The following is an 18,045-nucleotide window of genomic DNA, read 5'->3' as shown; positions in this document are numbered from 1 at the left end:
TGGGCTCTGGGGGGGGGGACGCCGGAGCTTTTGTTATCTGAACTATATGAAGTGCGTCTGGGAAAAAAGAAATGGAGTGTGGGGGGAGGCTAATTGCCCTTGGATATCTTTTGACTCTTAAAACGTGAACTAGAACTTTCAATTTCCAGTCGAATGAGCCCTCTCTGAAGTTTATACGAGCATGCCTTTCATAAGAACCATACATGCCCCCAGGAAAACACTTACAACGCCTACCCCCTGGGCCCTGGAGGGTTTTGTTGACACCGGAGTTTTTGTTATCTAATTTCGAAAAAATAAAAGTTCAAAATAGGGATAAAATCCTTTTTAATAGACAGTGTATAGAAATTCACAAAAATACCAGATATTTCGGTCACATAAAAGTGAACTAGAGCTTTGAATTTCCAATCAAATGAAATCTCTATGAAGTTTATATGAGCATCCCTTTCATTACAACCATACATGCCCTTAGGGTATAACTTAGAACGCCTTCTCCCGGGCCCTGGGGGGTTGTATTGACACCGGAGTTTTTCTTATCCGACCTTTGAACTATTTTGTTTTTAACAAAATGTTTATCTCAAAATTTTCATCCGATGGGTTTGGAGAAAGAAGGCGTGGGGGGGACTAGTTGCCCTTGGATCTCTTTTGAATATTAAAAAGTGAACTCGAACTTTCAATTTCCAGTCAAATGAGCCCTCTCTGAAGTTTATACGAGTATCCCTTTCATAAGAACCATATATGCCCCAGGGCATAACTTACAACGCCTGTCCCGGGCCCTGGGGGTTGTATCGACACCTGAGTTTTTGTTATCTGACTTTTGAACAATTTTTAACTTAATGTCTACCTCAAAATTTTTATCGAATACATTTGGGAAAAAGGGGCGTGGGGGGGGGCAATAGTTACCCTCCAATCTCTTTTGATTCTCAAAAACTGAACTAGAACTTTCAATTTCCAATCAAACTAGCCCCCTCTGAAGTTTTTATGTGCAACCCTTCCATAAGAACCGTATGATCCCCAGGGCATAACTTACAACGCCTGCCTTCGGGCCCCCGGGGGGGGGGCTGTTTCGACCCTGGAGTTTTCGTTATATGGTCTTTAAACTATTTTAAAAAAAATGGCTATATCAAAGTTCTTATCAGATGGGTTTGAGAAGGGCGTAGAGGGGGGGATAGGTGCCCTCCAATCTCTTTTGACTCTTAAAAAGTGAACTAGAACTTTCAATTTCCAATCGAATGAGCCCTCTTTGAATCTTATACGAGCATCCCTTCCATAAAAACCATATATGCCCCCAGGGCATAACTTACAACGCCTGTACTCGGGCCCCGGGGGGTTTGTGTCGACACCGGATTTGTTGTTATATGATCTTTGAACTATTTTTAATAAAATAGCTATCTCAAAATTTTTATCGGATACATTTGGGAAAAAAGGACGTGGGGGGCTGGTAACCCTCCAATATCTTTTGACGCTTAAAAAGTGAACTAGAACTTTCAATTTACAGTCAAATGAGCCCTTTCTGAAGTTTATACGAGCATTCCTTCCATAAAAACCATATATGCCCCCAGGGCATAACTTATAACCCTTGCCCTGAAGGCCTTGGGAGGGAGTGTCCTGCTCAAAGACATAATTTCCAGAGCCTTCAACTACGGTGAACAAAATGGCTATCTCTAGATTTTGATTGCATGTGTTTGGGGAAAATGGTGGGCCGGGAAGGGGGTTAGTTGCCTTTCAATCACTTTTGACCATTAAAAAGGGCACTAGCCATTTAAATGTCAAATCGAATGAGCCCCTTTTGATGTTTTCCGACAACGCTTTCTATAAAACTTTATATACCCCCAGGGTATAACTTACAAGCCTTGCCCTGAGAGCTGTGAGGGGGTCGTTATCCTCAAAGACCTAATTTCCAGAATTTTCAACCACGTTGAACAAAATGACTATCTCAAAATTTTGATTGGATGTGTTTGCGGAAAAGGTGGGCGTGAGAGGGGGGTTAGTTGCCTTCCAATCATTTTCGACTATTCAAAAGGGTACTAGTCCTCCGAATTTCTAATCGAATGAGCCCTTTTTGAAGTTTCTACTACAAAGCCTTCTATAAAAAGCTTATATGCCCCCAGGGCATAACTCACAACCCTTGCCCTGAGGGCTGTGGGGGAGTGTCCTCCTCGAAATCATAATTCCTGTCTGGAAATCAACTACGGTGAACAAAATGGCTATCTAAAAATTTTGATTGGATTTTAATGCCTCTGGGGAAAAAATAACATTGGAGCCGTATGGCCTTTACTATAGGCAACGCTATAGCGCTGCCTCTGATAGATAGCTTTTTGTATTTAAAAACTTTAGTCTAAAGAGCGAGGTATTGACTATGGGGAGGCCCCTAATATACGTAATAAAGTGCACTCAACATTTCCATTTCCAATCAAATGAGCCCTCTCTGAAGTTTTACGAGCGTTGCTTCCACAAGAACCATATATGCCCTCAGGGCATAACTAATAACCTTTGCCCTGAAGACCTTGGGAGGGAGTGTCATGCTCAAAGATACAATTTCCAGAACTTTCAACTATGTTGAACAATGTGTTTATCTCAAAATTTTGATTTGATGTGTTTCGGGAAATGCTGGGCGTGAAAGGGATGTTAGTTGCCTTCCAATCACTTTCGATAATTAAAAAGGGCACTAGCCATTGAAATTTCCAATCGAATGAGCCCTTTTTGAAGTTTCTATGACAACGCTTTCTATAAAAACCTTATATGCCCCCAGGGCATAACTTACAACCCTTGACCTGAGGGCTCAGGGGGGGGGGGTTGTCATCCTCAAAGACCTAATTTCCAGAATTTTCAACCCCGCTGAACAAAATGACTATCTCAAAATTTTTGATTGGATGTGTTTGGGTAACTGGTGGGCGTGGAAGGGGTGTTAGTTGCCTTCCAATCACTTTTAACCCTTAAAAAGGGCACTAGAACTCTCGATTTCCAATCAAATGAGCCCACTTTGAAGTTTCTGCGACGAACCCTTCTATATGAAGTGCCTCTGGGAAAAAAAAAATAATAATAATACAACATTGGAGCAGTATGGTCTTTACTATAGGCAAAGCTATAGCGTTGCCTCTGATTTCTGTTCGTTTTGGGTTTCATTTATTTATCGGTGCTGACTTGTGGTATTTTACGCTTGGTAGATTATTTGATTTTAATTTTGCTCATTTTTGGCTTAATGGAGTTCTTTACTTTTCTTTGAAAAATTTGTTTTGTGTAAAAGTTTATTTTAATTAATTACAGTAAACAATGAATGTAAAGTAAAAAAAAAAATAAACACCCCCTAAACTTCAAGGAATCTTAATGAAAATCACGTCATCATATTCGGTGTACCAGAGAACCCTTCTCTAGAAGTTTCAAGCTCCTATATACCAAAATGTGGAGTTTTGCTATTTTTGCCAAATGACAGATCACGGTTGCATGTTTATTTTTCTTTTTTTTTCGCAGTGGTGATCGTATTGAAATAATGGTCCTAGAAAATCGAGAGAGGGTGCATTCGAACGGAAATTAAAAGTTCTAATGTTATTTTTAAGTGACAAAAAAGATTGGAGGATAACTGGCCCCCCTCTCACGCCCTTTTTCCCCCGCAGTTATCTGATCAAAATTTTGAGATAGCCATTTGGTTTAGTATAGTTGAAAGATTAAATAACTATGTATTTAAGGGTAATTTACCGCCCACACGCACAGTCCGTGGGGAGTGACCTGTCAGTTATGAAATTTGCCCATTGTTTACATATAGTATTTGTTATTGGGAAGTATGCAGACATTTTTCTTGGAGGGGGGTTCTGCTTGGGGTGGATTTCTATGGGGAGAATCTACCTTGGAAAGGGGCATTTCCGGGTTGAATTTTCCAGGGAAAATGTCACACTGGGGGGATTTGACAGAATTACTAGACGAAATTCTTTTTAATTGTCTTACATTCTCTTGGCCTAGTTTGTCATGTGGAGATATTCCGGGGGAATCATCCGGGGGCTTTTTTCTGCGTTTTTGTTTTCAAGGAAACAATTTCCACGAAGTGGAGATTCCTGGAGCGATCGGGAAACCGTTTAGAGATTGAAGTCTTATGCAAATGAAAGAATGCTAAGGAGAATTTTTAGGTTGAATCATCCGCAAGTAATTTTATAGGGAGAGGGGGGATTTCAGCAAGGAGAGAGCTTTCTGGAGGAAATTTGACGGGGGGGGGTGCACTTAAAGGTGGATGAAATTCCCACGCAGCAGTTTTCCATGAGGGGGAGGGGTATATTTCATAGAGGGTGATCCGGATTTACCGCCATGATTTGAAAAACGATCAGAAATTGAGTAAAACAAAACAAGTGTTTTTAACTGAAAGTTAGGAGCAACATTAAAACTCAAAACAAACAGAAATTATTTCGTGTATGAAAGGGGCTGTCCCCTCGTCAACTCCTCCCTCTTTACGCTAAAGTCTGACTCTTTTCTTTCTCTTTAATTCCCAAAAATCAAATATTTCACAACCCAGGCGAATCGCATCCCCCTCAACATATAAAAAAGTCCACTAATTTAAAATAAATTCAAAACAATCATTAAAAAAAATTACATCAAACCTAAAATGCATAATCTAAAAATTCGTAAAATCCTATACTATTTCTACATTCCCTAAAAATATATTCAATCCTTTGTTTGTTCCATTTGTTCAGTTTAAATGCTTTTTCTGTGATTTCATCAAAGTCTGACTCTTTGTCACAACTCTACTTTTTAAAACAACAAAAACTGTAGTGTAGCACCCTCTTTCATATACGGAATAATTTCTGTTCCTTTTAAGTTTTAATGTCGCTTCTTAATTTCATTTAAAAAAGCAACTTTTTTTTGTAAGAAATAAATATGTTTCCTTTTTATTACACTCAGTCAATACATTTGATTAAAAAAAAAAAAAAAAAATAATAGGGATGGTTTAAATGGCCAGTGTCAGTGCTGATTTTTTGGCTAAGAAACTTGCAAGTTTTTCATGCTTTGAAGCTTGGAACGAGTAACCCTGTGTACTACTGTATACTGCCACAGTCCCATTTGCGCATGGCGTGTTGATGTTCTGGAGGAGAATATATTCCTCTATTTTTTTTTTTTTTCCATTCAGTCAATCAATGTATCTGATGCAAGAATACCGTAAGGATGATTTAAATACCTGCCATCAATTTAAAAAAATCCAAAAAACAACATACCAAGAAACGGTGGTGTGTGTAAAAACTGTAGGAAAGCTTAAAAAGCCGGGAATTCATTTTACGTTGATGGTCCGGACAGGGCCGTATCTAGGATTATTGTTCGGGGGAGGGCTATTTTTCGTGGGAGCGGGGGGTTAAAAAACGTATTAAAATTTGTTTATAAGTATTTATGTTACGTTTTTACGAGTTGGGCAAACATTTCGGAGGAGTGGGTGGGTGTTCAAAAGCCCTAACCCCCTGGATACGAGGGGGATTCTTCTATTTCTTTTTCGTTTCTGTTCAATCAATAAACTTGAAGTCAGAATATGAAAGTAAAAAAGAAAACAAAATAAAAGGGTGAAAAATATAAAATCATAGGGAAATGTGGTAAGAATTGTAAAAATTTCAGGAATTCATGATTAGTTGACGTTCTTGATAAGGACGATTCTTCTATTTCATCTGCCTTTCCGGTGAGTCAGTATCTTTGAGGCCAGAATACTGTAAGAATAATTAAAATTTTGGTTTTCATTTGGAAAAGACATGAAAAAAGGCAACCATGTGAAGAATATAGAGAACCGCCCGAAAAAACATAAAAATTTCTTGATTTCGTGATAGTTGATGTTTTTGACATGTAAATATTATTATAATGTTTCAATTTTAAATATTATGTCTGAATTATTTGTTTCAAAGACAATGTAAAACTGATCTTAATGCCTATCATAAGTGCTGAATTTACTGCATATTCTAATTACACTTTAACAAGGTAAGACCATGTTGAGCTTGAAGCTAATTAATTAGCATCCTATTGTTCCCATTCTTGGTGATTAATGCTCACATGCACAAGTGGTAGTGGGCAAAAAATAACTTTCACGATAGGAATCGCTATTGTCCTGTGATTAACTTGCTCGATTGATATCTTTGTTCTGAATTGAAATAACAACAGAATACTGATTAGTGTTATGATTTATCTGCAAACAATATATTTTATTAAGACAATGCCCAGCATGTCATGTTTCTTGCCCCCAAGTGCCTTATAATATCTTCCTTTGGCAATAGTTTGTTGTAGCTAGACATGTTCCTGATTTTTTTTAATTCAATTTCTATTTTTATTTATTAGTTTTATTTATTTACAACTTATTTATTTAAATTTCATTAATTTTTTTTTATCCACCTCGATTTCTAGTATGTCTTCCGATTAGAATACCTTGGTTTGTTTGCTCTCTTTACTGCTCCAAGCATTGCACCCATTTGCCTCCCATAGCTACCTGGTTGTTATAACTACGTTTGCACTGAATTTGCTCTGCACGTTCTATGATTGCGAGTCAGTATCTTTGTCCCCGGGCCTTTTGGAATGCTTCTGATAAAATGGATCCGTGTTGACTGAAGGCATATCCAAAAATACGATTTGAACTTCAAATCTGCATAGATATTGATTTCTGTGGGAAGGGCCGGATCCTGGAGGTTTGTTTTGGGGTACATATCTCCCCCCCCGCATAAGGACAAAATAGCACTAATTAAAGGAATGGAATGGTGATGAATACCAATAACGGAGACCAAGTTTCGTTGATGTCCCCCAATCATTAATTCTATATCAGGACCCTGCCTGTCGGATTGCATGCTTGAAAAGTCGATTAAAGCCTAAATCAGGCGCTGAGTTCTTCTCGTTTGATATGTAGTATTATCTCGTACATAGGATTTATTTCTATGAATCAGGGAAGCTCTTCTTAAAAAAAAAAATGCAAAATTTGGGCAATAAAAAGAAATACATGAGATTAGGAAGTATCTAAGAGCCGTGTGGAGGGGGTGTCTGACTCCCCCTCCTCCCTACGTGTATTCCTGATATAGGGAAGTAACTTGTGAAAGTAGAGAGGGAGAATTGCTTTACAGTCTAAGGGAACCTAAGTCAAATCTTCTGAAGGAGGAAAGGTTTTTGTTGGGATAACTTCTTAAGTAAAACCTAAATGTTGAATATGGTAAGTCGATGATTTACGATAAGGCGTGCCGTAAATCGTCAGCTATTGTAAAAAAAGTAACCACAGTTAGTAAAATTTGTCCAGTATAATTCGTAGCTCGTCTGTGATGCCTGTTGCTGGCTGTTGCCAGTGACAAGCTTAAGCGGTTCAGGCGAGCAGTGTGATTAAAACTTACGGTCTAAGAGATATTAAATAAAAAAAATAAGTTTTTTTTAACTGAAAGTAAGGAGCGACATTAAAAGTTAAAACGAACAGAAATTATTCTGTATATGAAAGGGGCTATCCCCTCCTCAACGCCTTGCTGTTTACGCTAAAGTTTTTTGTTCTTTTAAAAAATAGTGTTGTGAAAAAGACTCTAACTTTAGCGTAAAGAGCGAGACGTTGAGGAGGGAACAGCCCATTTCATATAAAGGATAATTTCTTTTCATTTTAAGTTTCAATGTTGCTCCTTACTTTCAGTTAAAAAACTTGTTTTTTTATTTAATTTCTGAACGTTTTTGTATTAATGCAGGTTTTGATTTTGGGTCACCGTAAATGAATAATTAAAACGAAATTTGCATATTATTTTAACTTTATTTGGTTAAAGGGCTTCCTCGAAACTTGTTTAATTTTATTTACGAACGTTCTTATTAGTAGTAAATAAACGTAACTTACGAATTAACTGACGTAACAAGTTTCTACAGTGGTTTATTTTTAATACATATATCAGGAGGTTAGACCCCTAGTCAATCCCTTGCTCTTTACGCTAAAGTTCGAATTTTTTTCCAATTCTTTAAAAATTCCCCTTTATCACAAAGGCTGTTAATCAGAATAAATAGCTCTTATGAAAGTATTAAAACAACTTTCAAACAGTTCGTGGTAACGAACTGTAAGTAAGGAGCGACCCGGCTCAATGGTAACCGAAACTCTAGAAAACGGGTTTTTGATACCAATAGATACATCAAAAGAATCAAATTTTAATGCTGATTTCAAATAGATAAATTTCATCAAGTTTAGTGCTACTTATCAAAAGTTACGTGCCTTAGAAAATTTGGCTGATTTTCAAAAAAAGGGCGAAAGATCCCCTAAAAAATATAGAACCTTAATGAAAATCACACCATCATATTCAGCGTATCAGAGAACCCTACTGTAGAGGTTTCATGCTCTTATCCACAAAAATTTGGAATTTTGAATTTTTTGCAAGAAGAAAGGTCACGGATGCGTGTTTATTTGTTTGTGTGTTTGTTTGTTTTTTGTTTTTTTTTCCCCAGGGGTGATCGTATCGACCCAGTGATCCTAGAATATCGTGGGAGGGCTCATTGGAATGGAAATTAAAAGTTCTAGTGCCCTTTTTAAGTGACAAAAAAAAATGGAGGGCAACTAGGCCCCCTCCCACGCTTATTTTTTTCACAAAGTCACCCGATCAAAATTTTGAGATAGCCATTTTGTTTAGCGTAGTCGAAAATATGATAAATATGTCTTTTAGGATGACTTAATCCCCCGACGTTCCCGGGGGGAGGGCTGAAAGTTATGAACTTTACCCAATGTTAACATATAGTATTGGTTATTGGGAAGTATACAGAAGTTTTCAGGAGGTTTTTTTTCTGGTAGTGGGAGGGATGGGTGGGTAGATGGTTATGTTGGAGGATCTGTTCATGAAGGAAGCTTTCATGGGGGAAGGGAAATTGCCATGAAGGGGGCGCCGGACTTGCCAGCATTATTTATTGGTTATTGGGAAGTATACAACCATTTTCAGGAAGGATTTTTTCTGGAGGGGGGGCTAGAGGAGGGGGTTACTCTGGAGAATATGTCCGTGGAGGATGTTTCTTTGGGGTAAGGGACAGTTCTATGAAGGGGGTGCCGGATTTCCAAGCATTATTTAAAAAACGATCAGAAATTAAATAAAAAAAAAAGTTTTTTCAACTGAAATGTAAGAAGTAATATTAGAACTTAAAACAAACAGAAATTATAACGTATTTGAGGGGGTACTCGGGAATCTATTCTAATTAAACGGCCTTTGTGTTTCAGGGGTTTGTGAATCAAAATTTTTTTTAACTTTTAACGTAAAGAGAGTGTTATTGACTATGGGGAGAACCCCCTCATATACGTAATAACATATACGTAATAAAAAAAAACAATAAAAAAACAAGCGATACGGCTCAATAGTAATCGAAACTTTTAAAAACGGAATTTTGATGTCAATAAATGTATCAAACGAATGGGTTTATAATACTTATCGTAGATATATAAATTTTATTAATTTTAGCATTACTCATCAAAGGCTAAGAGCCTGAGAAAATTTAATCGATTTTTAAAAAGGGGGGAAAAATCCCGTACAAGGGAAAGAATTTTAATGAAAATCAAACCGTCAGATTCAGCGTATCAGAAAACCCTATTACATAGGTTTCAAGCTCATATCTGCAAAAATCTGCAACTTTGTATTTTTTGCCAGAAGAAAAATATACGAATATAGAAGTTAGTTACGTAAGTTAATTTTTAAAGACATCCATTTAGAAAAAGAAAAGTAAATTTTTTTTACAAATAAAAGCTGCATTAACTAAAAAACGATCAGAAATTAAATAAAAAAAACAAGTTTTTTAAACTGAAAGTAAGGAGCGACATTAAAACTTAAAACGAACAGAAATTATTCCGTATATGAAAGGGCTGTCCCCTCCTCAACGCCTCGCTCTTTACGCTAAAGTTTGACTCTGTCTCACAACTTTATTTTTTAAAACAATAAAAAACTTTAGCGTAAAGAGCGAGGCGTTGAGGAGGGGACAGCCCCTTTCATATACGGAATAATTTCTGTTCGTTTTAAGTTTTAATGTCGCTCCTTACTTTCAGTTTAAAAAACTTGTTTTTTTTTATTTTAGCTTAAAGAGCGAGGTATCGACTAGGGGGTGAATCCAATCATATACGTAATAATTTCTGTTCGTTTTAATTTTTGATGTTGCTCCTTACTTTCAGTTGAAAAACTTGTTTTTTTAAAATTTAATTTCTGATTGTTTTTTTTTAATAGTGCTGGGAAATCCGGCGCCCCCTTCGTAGCAATGCTTCTTCCCCTATGAAAAATTTCTCCATGGAAAGATTCTCCCTCGTAACTCCCAACACCCCCCCCCCCACTACCAGAAAAAGTCCCACCTGAAAACGTCTGTATACTTCCCAATAACCAATACTATATGTAAACATTGGGCAAAGCTCATAACTTGCAGCCCTTCCCCCGGGGACTGTGGGGGACTCAGTCACCTTCAAAGACATAGTTATTATATTTTTCGACCATGCTGAACAAAAGGGCTATCTCAAGTTTTGATCGGGTGACTTTGGGGAGGGGGCCTAGATACCCTCCATTTTTCGGTCACTTAAAAAGGGAACTAAAACTTTTAATTTCCGTTCGAATGAGCCTTCCCGTGATATCCTAGGATCACTGGATTGATACGATCACCCCTGGGAAACAAAAAACAACAAATAAACACGCATCCGTTATCTATCTTCAGGCAAAAAAATACGAAATTTTACATTTTTTCTAAAAAGAGTTTGAAACTTTTACTATAAGGTTCTTTGATACTCTGACTCTAGGCGTGTAGGTATCATTAAGAATGAATTACTTTTAGGGGGTATTTCCCCCTTTTTTCGAAAATCAGGCAAATTTTCTCAGGCGCGTAACTTTTGATGGGTAAGACTAAACTTATGAAACTTATATATTTTGAATCAAAATAAAAATCTGATTCTTTTGACGTATCTGTTGGTATCAAAATTCTGTTTTATAGAGTTTCGGTTACTACTGAGCCGCGTTGTTCCTTACTTACAGTTCGTTACCACGAACTGTCTGATATAGTCAGGATGTTGTCCTAGGTTATAATAAAGAGGGAAGTTTTGAATATATTGGGACGGAGGAGGAGCGTGCGTAGCTGTGTTGGCCTCAGGTGGCTGGGTGCTTCGGTGAGTTGTTAGTAGTAGTAATTTGTTGTACTGACAACAGGTATGAGATCGAAATGTAATATCGAAACTGTTGTCATTTTCGTTGTAAACGACCCAATAAGTGGATAGCTATCTCTCACGGACGATATGGCAATGCTTAAAAAAGTAAAATTGGTAACGTTTAAAAACCTGGCAAAGCTTAAAAAAGTTAAATTGAGGAAGACCGATAAGTACAAATGCAAATATCTTGCAGAAAGAAAACTTAGCTCTTTCACTGTGTAAAAAATGTTCATGAAGTATTTCCATGTCTAGGGCGTCTTCAATGGCGGTTCTTGCTTACCTTGCGCCCTGAGCAAAATATTGATTAGCACCCACCACCCCTTGTATACAAAAAAATTTTCAGGCTAAATTTTAACAAGATTTTCATTTATTACATATCAACTTATTAATTAGTTAATAATTAGATCTTTAGTTATTTGTTAATTACTATTAATTATTTTAATTATTATTATCTAATTATTTGATTGTTATTGTTTAATTAGTTTTTAATTTTCAATTCGCTTTTATTTTATTAATTGATTTATAATTTAGTAATTGCTTTCTTTTATTAACTGCACCCGCTATTTTATTTTAATAAAAATAAAATTTCAAAAACTACATTATAAGTATAAGCGTTAGATTATTTATTTGAAATTTCCGCCCCTAAAACTTCTGTACCCGGGGCAACTGTCCCATCTGTCTCCCCCTAAACCGCTTCTGGGCGTCTTTCAGTTTCTTTAGCACGGCGTCATTCTCCGTGAGTAGTTTTCTTCCAAGAGCTAGAATTGTGTTCGCTGAATGCTCTCAATGGTGTCTGCAAATGATTTTCTTTGTGAAAGCTCCCCCTCAAGGATCGAGTTTTATCATATTTTTAGTAAAGCTAAAACAAGTAAATTTGTTAGTATTTTACACTGTTTGTTTCATCCTTTTTAGAAAAGTTTTCCAACAAAATCGTTGATGAAACTTGAAGCATTCATTTATTATGCTTCAAAAAAAGAGAAAAAAAAAACTCAGCTTGTGTTTTCTCTGTTTCTTCATGTAATGCTGATAAATAAATATTATTTTTTACACGGTTTTTAAAAAATAAAATATTATAGTATAAAAAAAATTAAAGAAATATTAAGAAAAATCCACTTGTAAAAAATAATGATATGAAATATGTTTCCCTGGGTTAGAATTGTGATCCCTTAATGCTGCCACTGGTGTCTGCAAATGATTTTCTTTGTGAAAGTTCTCCTCAAGGATCCAGCTTTCTCAGATTGTTAGGAAAGCTAAAAAAAAAGTAAATTTGTTGGTATTTTACACTGTTTGTTTCATCCTTTTTAGAAAAGTTTTCCAAAATAACCGGTGAGGAAACTTGAAGCATTCGTTAATGATGCTTAAAAAAGTAAAAAACTCTCAGCTTGTGTCTTCTCTGTTTCTTTGTGTAATGCTGATAAATAAATATTATATTAGAAAAATTCAGGTACTGTTCTAGTAGCCGGACAACACGCGAGAATTGAAGTTTAGTTGATGCTAATGAAATGAAACAAAATAGGATAAAAATATTATAGTTTAGAAACAAATTTGGGCTATATTTTTGCACATTAGGGTGGTGGTGGTAAAGCATAGCCTATATTAAATATGTAACCTAACCTAGGTACCTTTCCCCCCTGAACCAAAAAAAAACTAAAGTTTAAATATAGTTCCCGAAGTGAGAAACCCCTTGTTTATACAGCGTCAGATAGGAATTACCGGGTAATGCCTATTTGATCTTTGCTTTTCTCGAGTGGCTGTCTCGCGTGTTGCCCGGCTTCAAGAACTGTACCAACATACCATATGAAAACCGAGCAATAATGGCACTCTTTGTAATTTTTTCCAAGACTCTGAAATTGTTTTATTCGGCTGGGGATCTTGGACCGAGTGAATGTATTTTGCATTACCCTTAAATAGCACTTTAAGTACAGCTGACTCTTGATAATTTGAAACTCAAGGGAGCAGAGGAAAAGGTCAAATTACCAAGATTTTCAAAATAACAAGAGTTCAAATAATCAAGAAGGAGTTCAAATAATAATCGGGAAGAATTTCAAATAAACAAGTGCTTTATTGAAAATAAATAACCCATATATGTGTATCCATACATACAAACTCTTTTATTTAACTTCTTAATCACTTATGCATAAGGAGTATGTAAAAAACCATACGAGCGAAAAAATTATTTTGCAGAGTCATCTGTGTCTTTTTTTATGAAGTAACTTCATTTTACATTGGCCAATTCATTTTCAATGATGATGGACTAGAGTTCTTTTTTTCCACAGTATACCACAGTATATAAATTATAGCATCTATTATCTTTATGCGATGAAGTAAAAACTCTGTGTCAAGAGGAATGATACCTATTAAATCTCTTGACTCCGCTAACCTTGCGGGGTTTTATGTTTCCTTAGAAAACTCACTTTTTTAAGCAGTAATGTAGGTTGGTAGAACTGACATTGGTACTGGTGCATTCGATGGCCACTTCTAAAAAGTCAAGTTTGGTTCATGCTAATGAAGTAAAATAGGATGAATCTATAATAGTTTAGAAACAAATTTGGGCTATGTATTTGCACATTAGGGAGGGGGGTGGGGGGTAAAGCGTAGCATATATTAAATACTTAACCTAACCTAACCTAGGTACCTTCCCCCCGCCCTAAACCCCAAAAAACAACAGTTTAAATATCGTAAACGCATGAAAACTACTCATGTATTCCACGTCTTAATAGCGGTCTCATGAAATAACCTGTGTGGCCATCTAATGCACTAGTACCCTGACATTTTTCCAGGGTTTTTCAATCATAATTGTAGAGGTCAAAGCTGTTATTTTCACATTCTCACTTTTATCAATGCTGTCCAACATAATTTATACCAATATAACCTATACAACCAAGATGTCCTCATAAAAAATCCAAATTATTGAGGTGTTTCTTTTTTAATTTATCAAGTGTTTTTCAAGGGACTCCCAAAAGGTTCTAATAATCGAGGGATTCAGGTTATCGAGTGTCAACTTATCGAGAGTCGACTGTATATGTATTGGTGGGGCGGGATATACCCCACCCCCTGATGGCCTCAGATATAGCCCTAGGAGTATATAAAAAAAGAAAATCATAAAAAAATGAAATTCTTACTGCAGCCAGTTTCGATTAATCAGATTATCATGTTTCCTTCCATTCTTATCCACATTCTAAAATTATTTATATTAATATTTCTATCCGATATTGCAATAATCACTAACTAAAGACTGTATTTGATAAAGTCAAGAATGCAGAAACCCTATCAAACAAGAAGATACGTATCGTGAGATTCGTAAGAACGGAGAAGCATATTATTAGGGCTGCACATGGGACCATCAATGGAGGGGATTCATGGTAAAAAAATGACCATGATACTTGAAAAGAGCAAAAACATAAAGAATATAGTGGTAACAGATTTATTCATTTAACCTGTTTCCTTTAGACAATGTCAACATTTAATAACAAGAACAACACCTCGCACAATAAGCCTTTTCCCGAAATAAGTACCGTTCTGACCCCCCCCCCCCCCTCCAGTTACTTACGTAGCAACCTACTGTTTTTTTATTTCAATAGTTTCTATGTATTTCTAATATTTAACTTAGAAACACTAAGTAGCGGCGTAATTTTGTCAAAATCCTGGAGAGGGGGGTCAAAGCAGGAGCCGATTTTCCCAAGTCAAGTGAAAATGACCACGTAAAAAATGAGCCACATAGTACCATAAAAATAAAGATATACTAAAGAAAACTGATCTGTTTCTTGAATTATGTAGGTATATATTAGTTTTGACAATATTTTTAAGATGCTAATTTTCAGCTGGGGTGAAGGGGCAAACTGGGCTCTGAGAAAAATCCCTCCCCCCTGTCCCATAACAAATTACGTTCCTGACGCTAAGGATAACTTTCTTGGCAATGGGAAAAGGCAAGCAGTTTCAAATCAAAATACATTATCTTCAAAAATATAAAGAAAATTTAAATAAAAAGAGCAGAAAAAATTAAAAGAAAAGAAAAGAAAAATAAGAAGTGGCATTGTGGGTTGTTGGCATCATGAAACATTGACATTTGCATATAACCTTTTCAAATTGTCGCTGTGTTATAGCAAATACCGTTCTTTTTAATCAAACCCAGTAACGTTTAACTGCACATACACACACACAGAAAAAAGCCTTTGGACTTAACACGTGTTGATTTTGATGTTCTGAAACATATTTAAATTGCTTTTGGCAATTCGATTTACCTAAGGTTTCTCTTTTTTGATTTGAAAAAAGCAAAAGTAGAGATAGAAAAAATTAGTTGAAAGAGTAAGAAATGGTTAAAATAAGATCTACAAACTTATCAGACTTTTTTTTTGCAGAAAATCCGCTACTGGAGAGGTTATCATTCAGTCAGATACTGGGGAAAGACGCGTATTAAGATCAACCCCTGATTGGTCAGCTGATGCAATAAATGGTGATCACCTTTGGAGCCCAACGTCTGCGTCGGGGGATTTGTGCTATGTAACTGATCCCGAGTGTACCGTAAGATGCAGTTTCACTACAAACAAGAAAACCACTACAAACAAGATTTTGGGTACTGCCTCCTTCCCTAACTGTAAAAGTCTAAAATCTACAGCGTCATTGACACTTCGCTGAAAACTATATGTATCTTGAACAGTCTTGGAAAGAACTAATAAAATCAAACAGAATATTTGATATATAGTGATATTAATAGCTGTAAGCTCATCAGTTCAAGATTTTATTTCACTGCAATTTTTATTTTTATTTTCAATGTTTGTTATTACTCAAAAGAAAATATTTATAATATAATTCGTTTTCAGTGCAGCGCCAGTGACGCAGTAGGCTTCAGGGTTTTACAGTTAGGGAAGGGGCAGTACCCGAGCTCTTGTTTGTAGTGATTTTGTTTGTTTTAAGCTTGATTACTTAAAAAAAAAACTAAAAATTTCGGTCAGGTACATTTGGATAAAAGAGGATGTAAGGCAGGGGGGGGGGTCAGTAGCCCTTCAAACACGTTTGACTCTTAAAAAGGGTATTGGAACTTCCGATTTCCAATCAAATAAGCTCCCTCCAAAGTATGTATGACCACTCCTTCCATAAAAACCTCATATGCCCCCGGATCATAACTTACAACCCTTGCACCCGGGCTCTGGAGGGTTGTTTCGATCCCGGAAGAATTTATATAATTTTTGGACAATTTTGAACAAAATTATGATCAGATGCACTAGGGGAAAAGAGGGTGAAAGGGGGGTCTAGTTGCCCTCTAATCGCATTTTACTCTTAAAAAGGGCATTAGAACTTCCAATAAAATGAGCCCCCTCCAAAGTTTATACGATCCCACCTTGCATAAAAACCTATGCCCTGGGAGCTTAACTTACGACCCTTGTCCCGGACTTTGGGGGGCTGTGTCAGCCCCAGAGGCATTGCTGTAAGTCATTTGAACTGTTTCATAGGCAGCGCAATAGCTCAGCGTAAGTAAAGAACGATGTTGGAACAATATATTATTTTATTTCTATCATTTCGTATCGAAGGAGTTGCCATAGAAGTAGAAAGGGGGGTTCTACTCCAGAACGAACCACGTGGTTTATGGTTTTCTCACTGAGAATGAAAAAACAGTATTTTTCTCACTTGAAAAACCATGAATTTTGTCACTTTTATGGATGTTTTCTTGGATGGTTATGTGTGTTGGTCGATTTATTTGATGTTTTTCATGGATGTTTAATGGTTTTTGTCACTGAGAATTTGAAAAACAGGAATTTTGTCACATTTATGGATGGTTTTATGGACTTTGTCAGTGAGAATGGAAAAACAGGAACTTTGTTACATTTATGTCTGTTTTCATGGATGGTTATGTGTGTTGGTCAATTTATTTGATGTTTTTATGGTCTTTGTCAGTGAGAATTGAAAAATAGGAACTTTCTCACTCCCTTCTTGTTGTTGTTCGATGCAGATGTTATGAGTTTCCGAGCCAAATGTTATGAGTTTCCGGGGAACACCTGTGCTATCAGCCATTAATCAAATTGTTTCCGGACAAGGGAATGTCTGACAGATGACGTCAAGTTAATTAATGTCTTTGATGTATTCCCAAAGAGAAATGTTTCTGAGGCAAAGTTTAGATCACACATGACAGATGATGTCATGATTGATTGATTGACATGAAAGGGGAATTAATTTGTTGTTTCTAAGGGGGATTATTGATTCACGAGAGGGAATTAATTTGGAGTTCTAACAAGAGAATCGTTTCCGAGCAAATGTTTTGATCTTAGCGCGCCCCCTCCCTCTCCCTCCATCTCCCCCCCCTCCTTCACATCCCCTCCCCATCCCCTCCCTCTACCCCAACCCCGAAGGAAGCCACCGGTCCTCAAAGGTCCACTGGGCTCCCAAAGGGCCCCCCGGCCCTCAAGGTTCCCCCAGACCCCCCCCCCCGGGGCCCAAAGGGCCCCTCCCCCTTTGGCCCCCCAAAGGGGCCCCTCTCCCTCCATCTCCTCCCTCCTCCTCCTCCTCCCCTCCTCCCCTCCCCCTCCCCTCCTCCCCCTCCCCTCCCCTCATCCCCCTCCCCTCCCATCATCCCCCTCCCCTCCTCCCCTCCCCTCCTCCTCCTCCTCTCTCCTCCTCCTCCTCTCTCCTCCTCCTCCCACCTCCTCCTCCCACCTCCTCCTCCCCTCCCCTCCTCCCCTCCCCTTCCCTCCCCCATTTTTTATACTTTTTTGTGCATTGAGACACAGAACGACCCCTCCCCCCGGCCCCTCCCCCGTCCAAAGGTCTGATTTTTCAAAGTTCATTTTGAATTTCCTTCGTTGAAATGCAAGAGTTGGAATGTTTCAGTAGTGTTTGGTTGTGGTTTACCTTGTCACAGTTACATTTTCTTGATTTTTCAAAGTTCATTTTGAATTTCTTTCGTTGAAATGCAAGAGTTGGAATATTTCAGTAGTGTTTGGTTGTGG

The 18,045-nt window shown here is 37.2% G+C and overlaps 1 protein-coding gene across 1 annotated transcript in view; it reads left to right on the top strand.

Annotated features, from left to right (window-relative positions):
• LOC148953325 (uncharacterized) overlaps positions 1–18,045 on the top strand; it is a 79,148-nt gene that overhangs the window by 22,662 nt on the left and 38,441 nt on the right. Inside the window, exon 2 of the mRNA XM_089087924.1 lies at positions 15,463–15,625. Coding sequence (XP_088944050.1) covers positions 15,463–15,625 — 163 coding nt within the window. The remainder of the gene's footprint in view (positions 1–15,462; positions 15,626–18,045) is intronic.

The sequence above is a fragment of the Artemia sp. Qi Xiang Cuo genome, chromosome 4, assembly GCF_049724085.1.
Source record: "Artemia sp. Qi Xiang Cuo chromosome 4, ASM4972408v1, whole genome shotgun sequence".
In the NCBI taxonomy this organism is placed as follows: domain Eukaryota; kingdom Metazoa; phylum Arthropoda; class Branchiopoda; order Anostraca; family Artemiidae; genus Artemia; species Artemia sp. Qi Xiang Cuo.
Note: the sequence above shows the minus strand (reverse complement) of the source record. Positions and strands in the feature narration are given on the sequence as shown.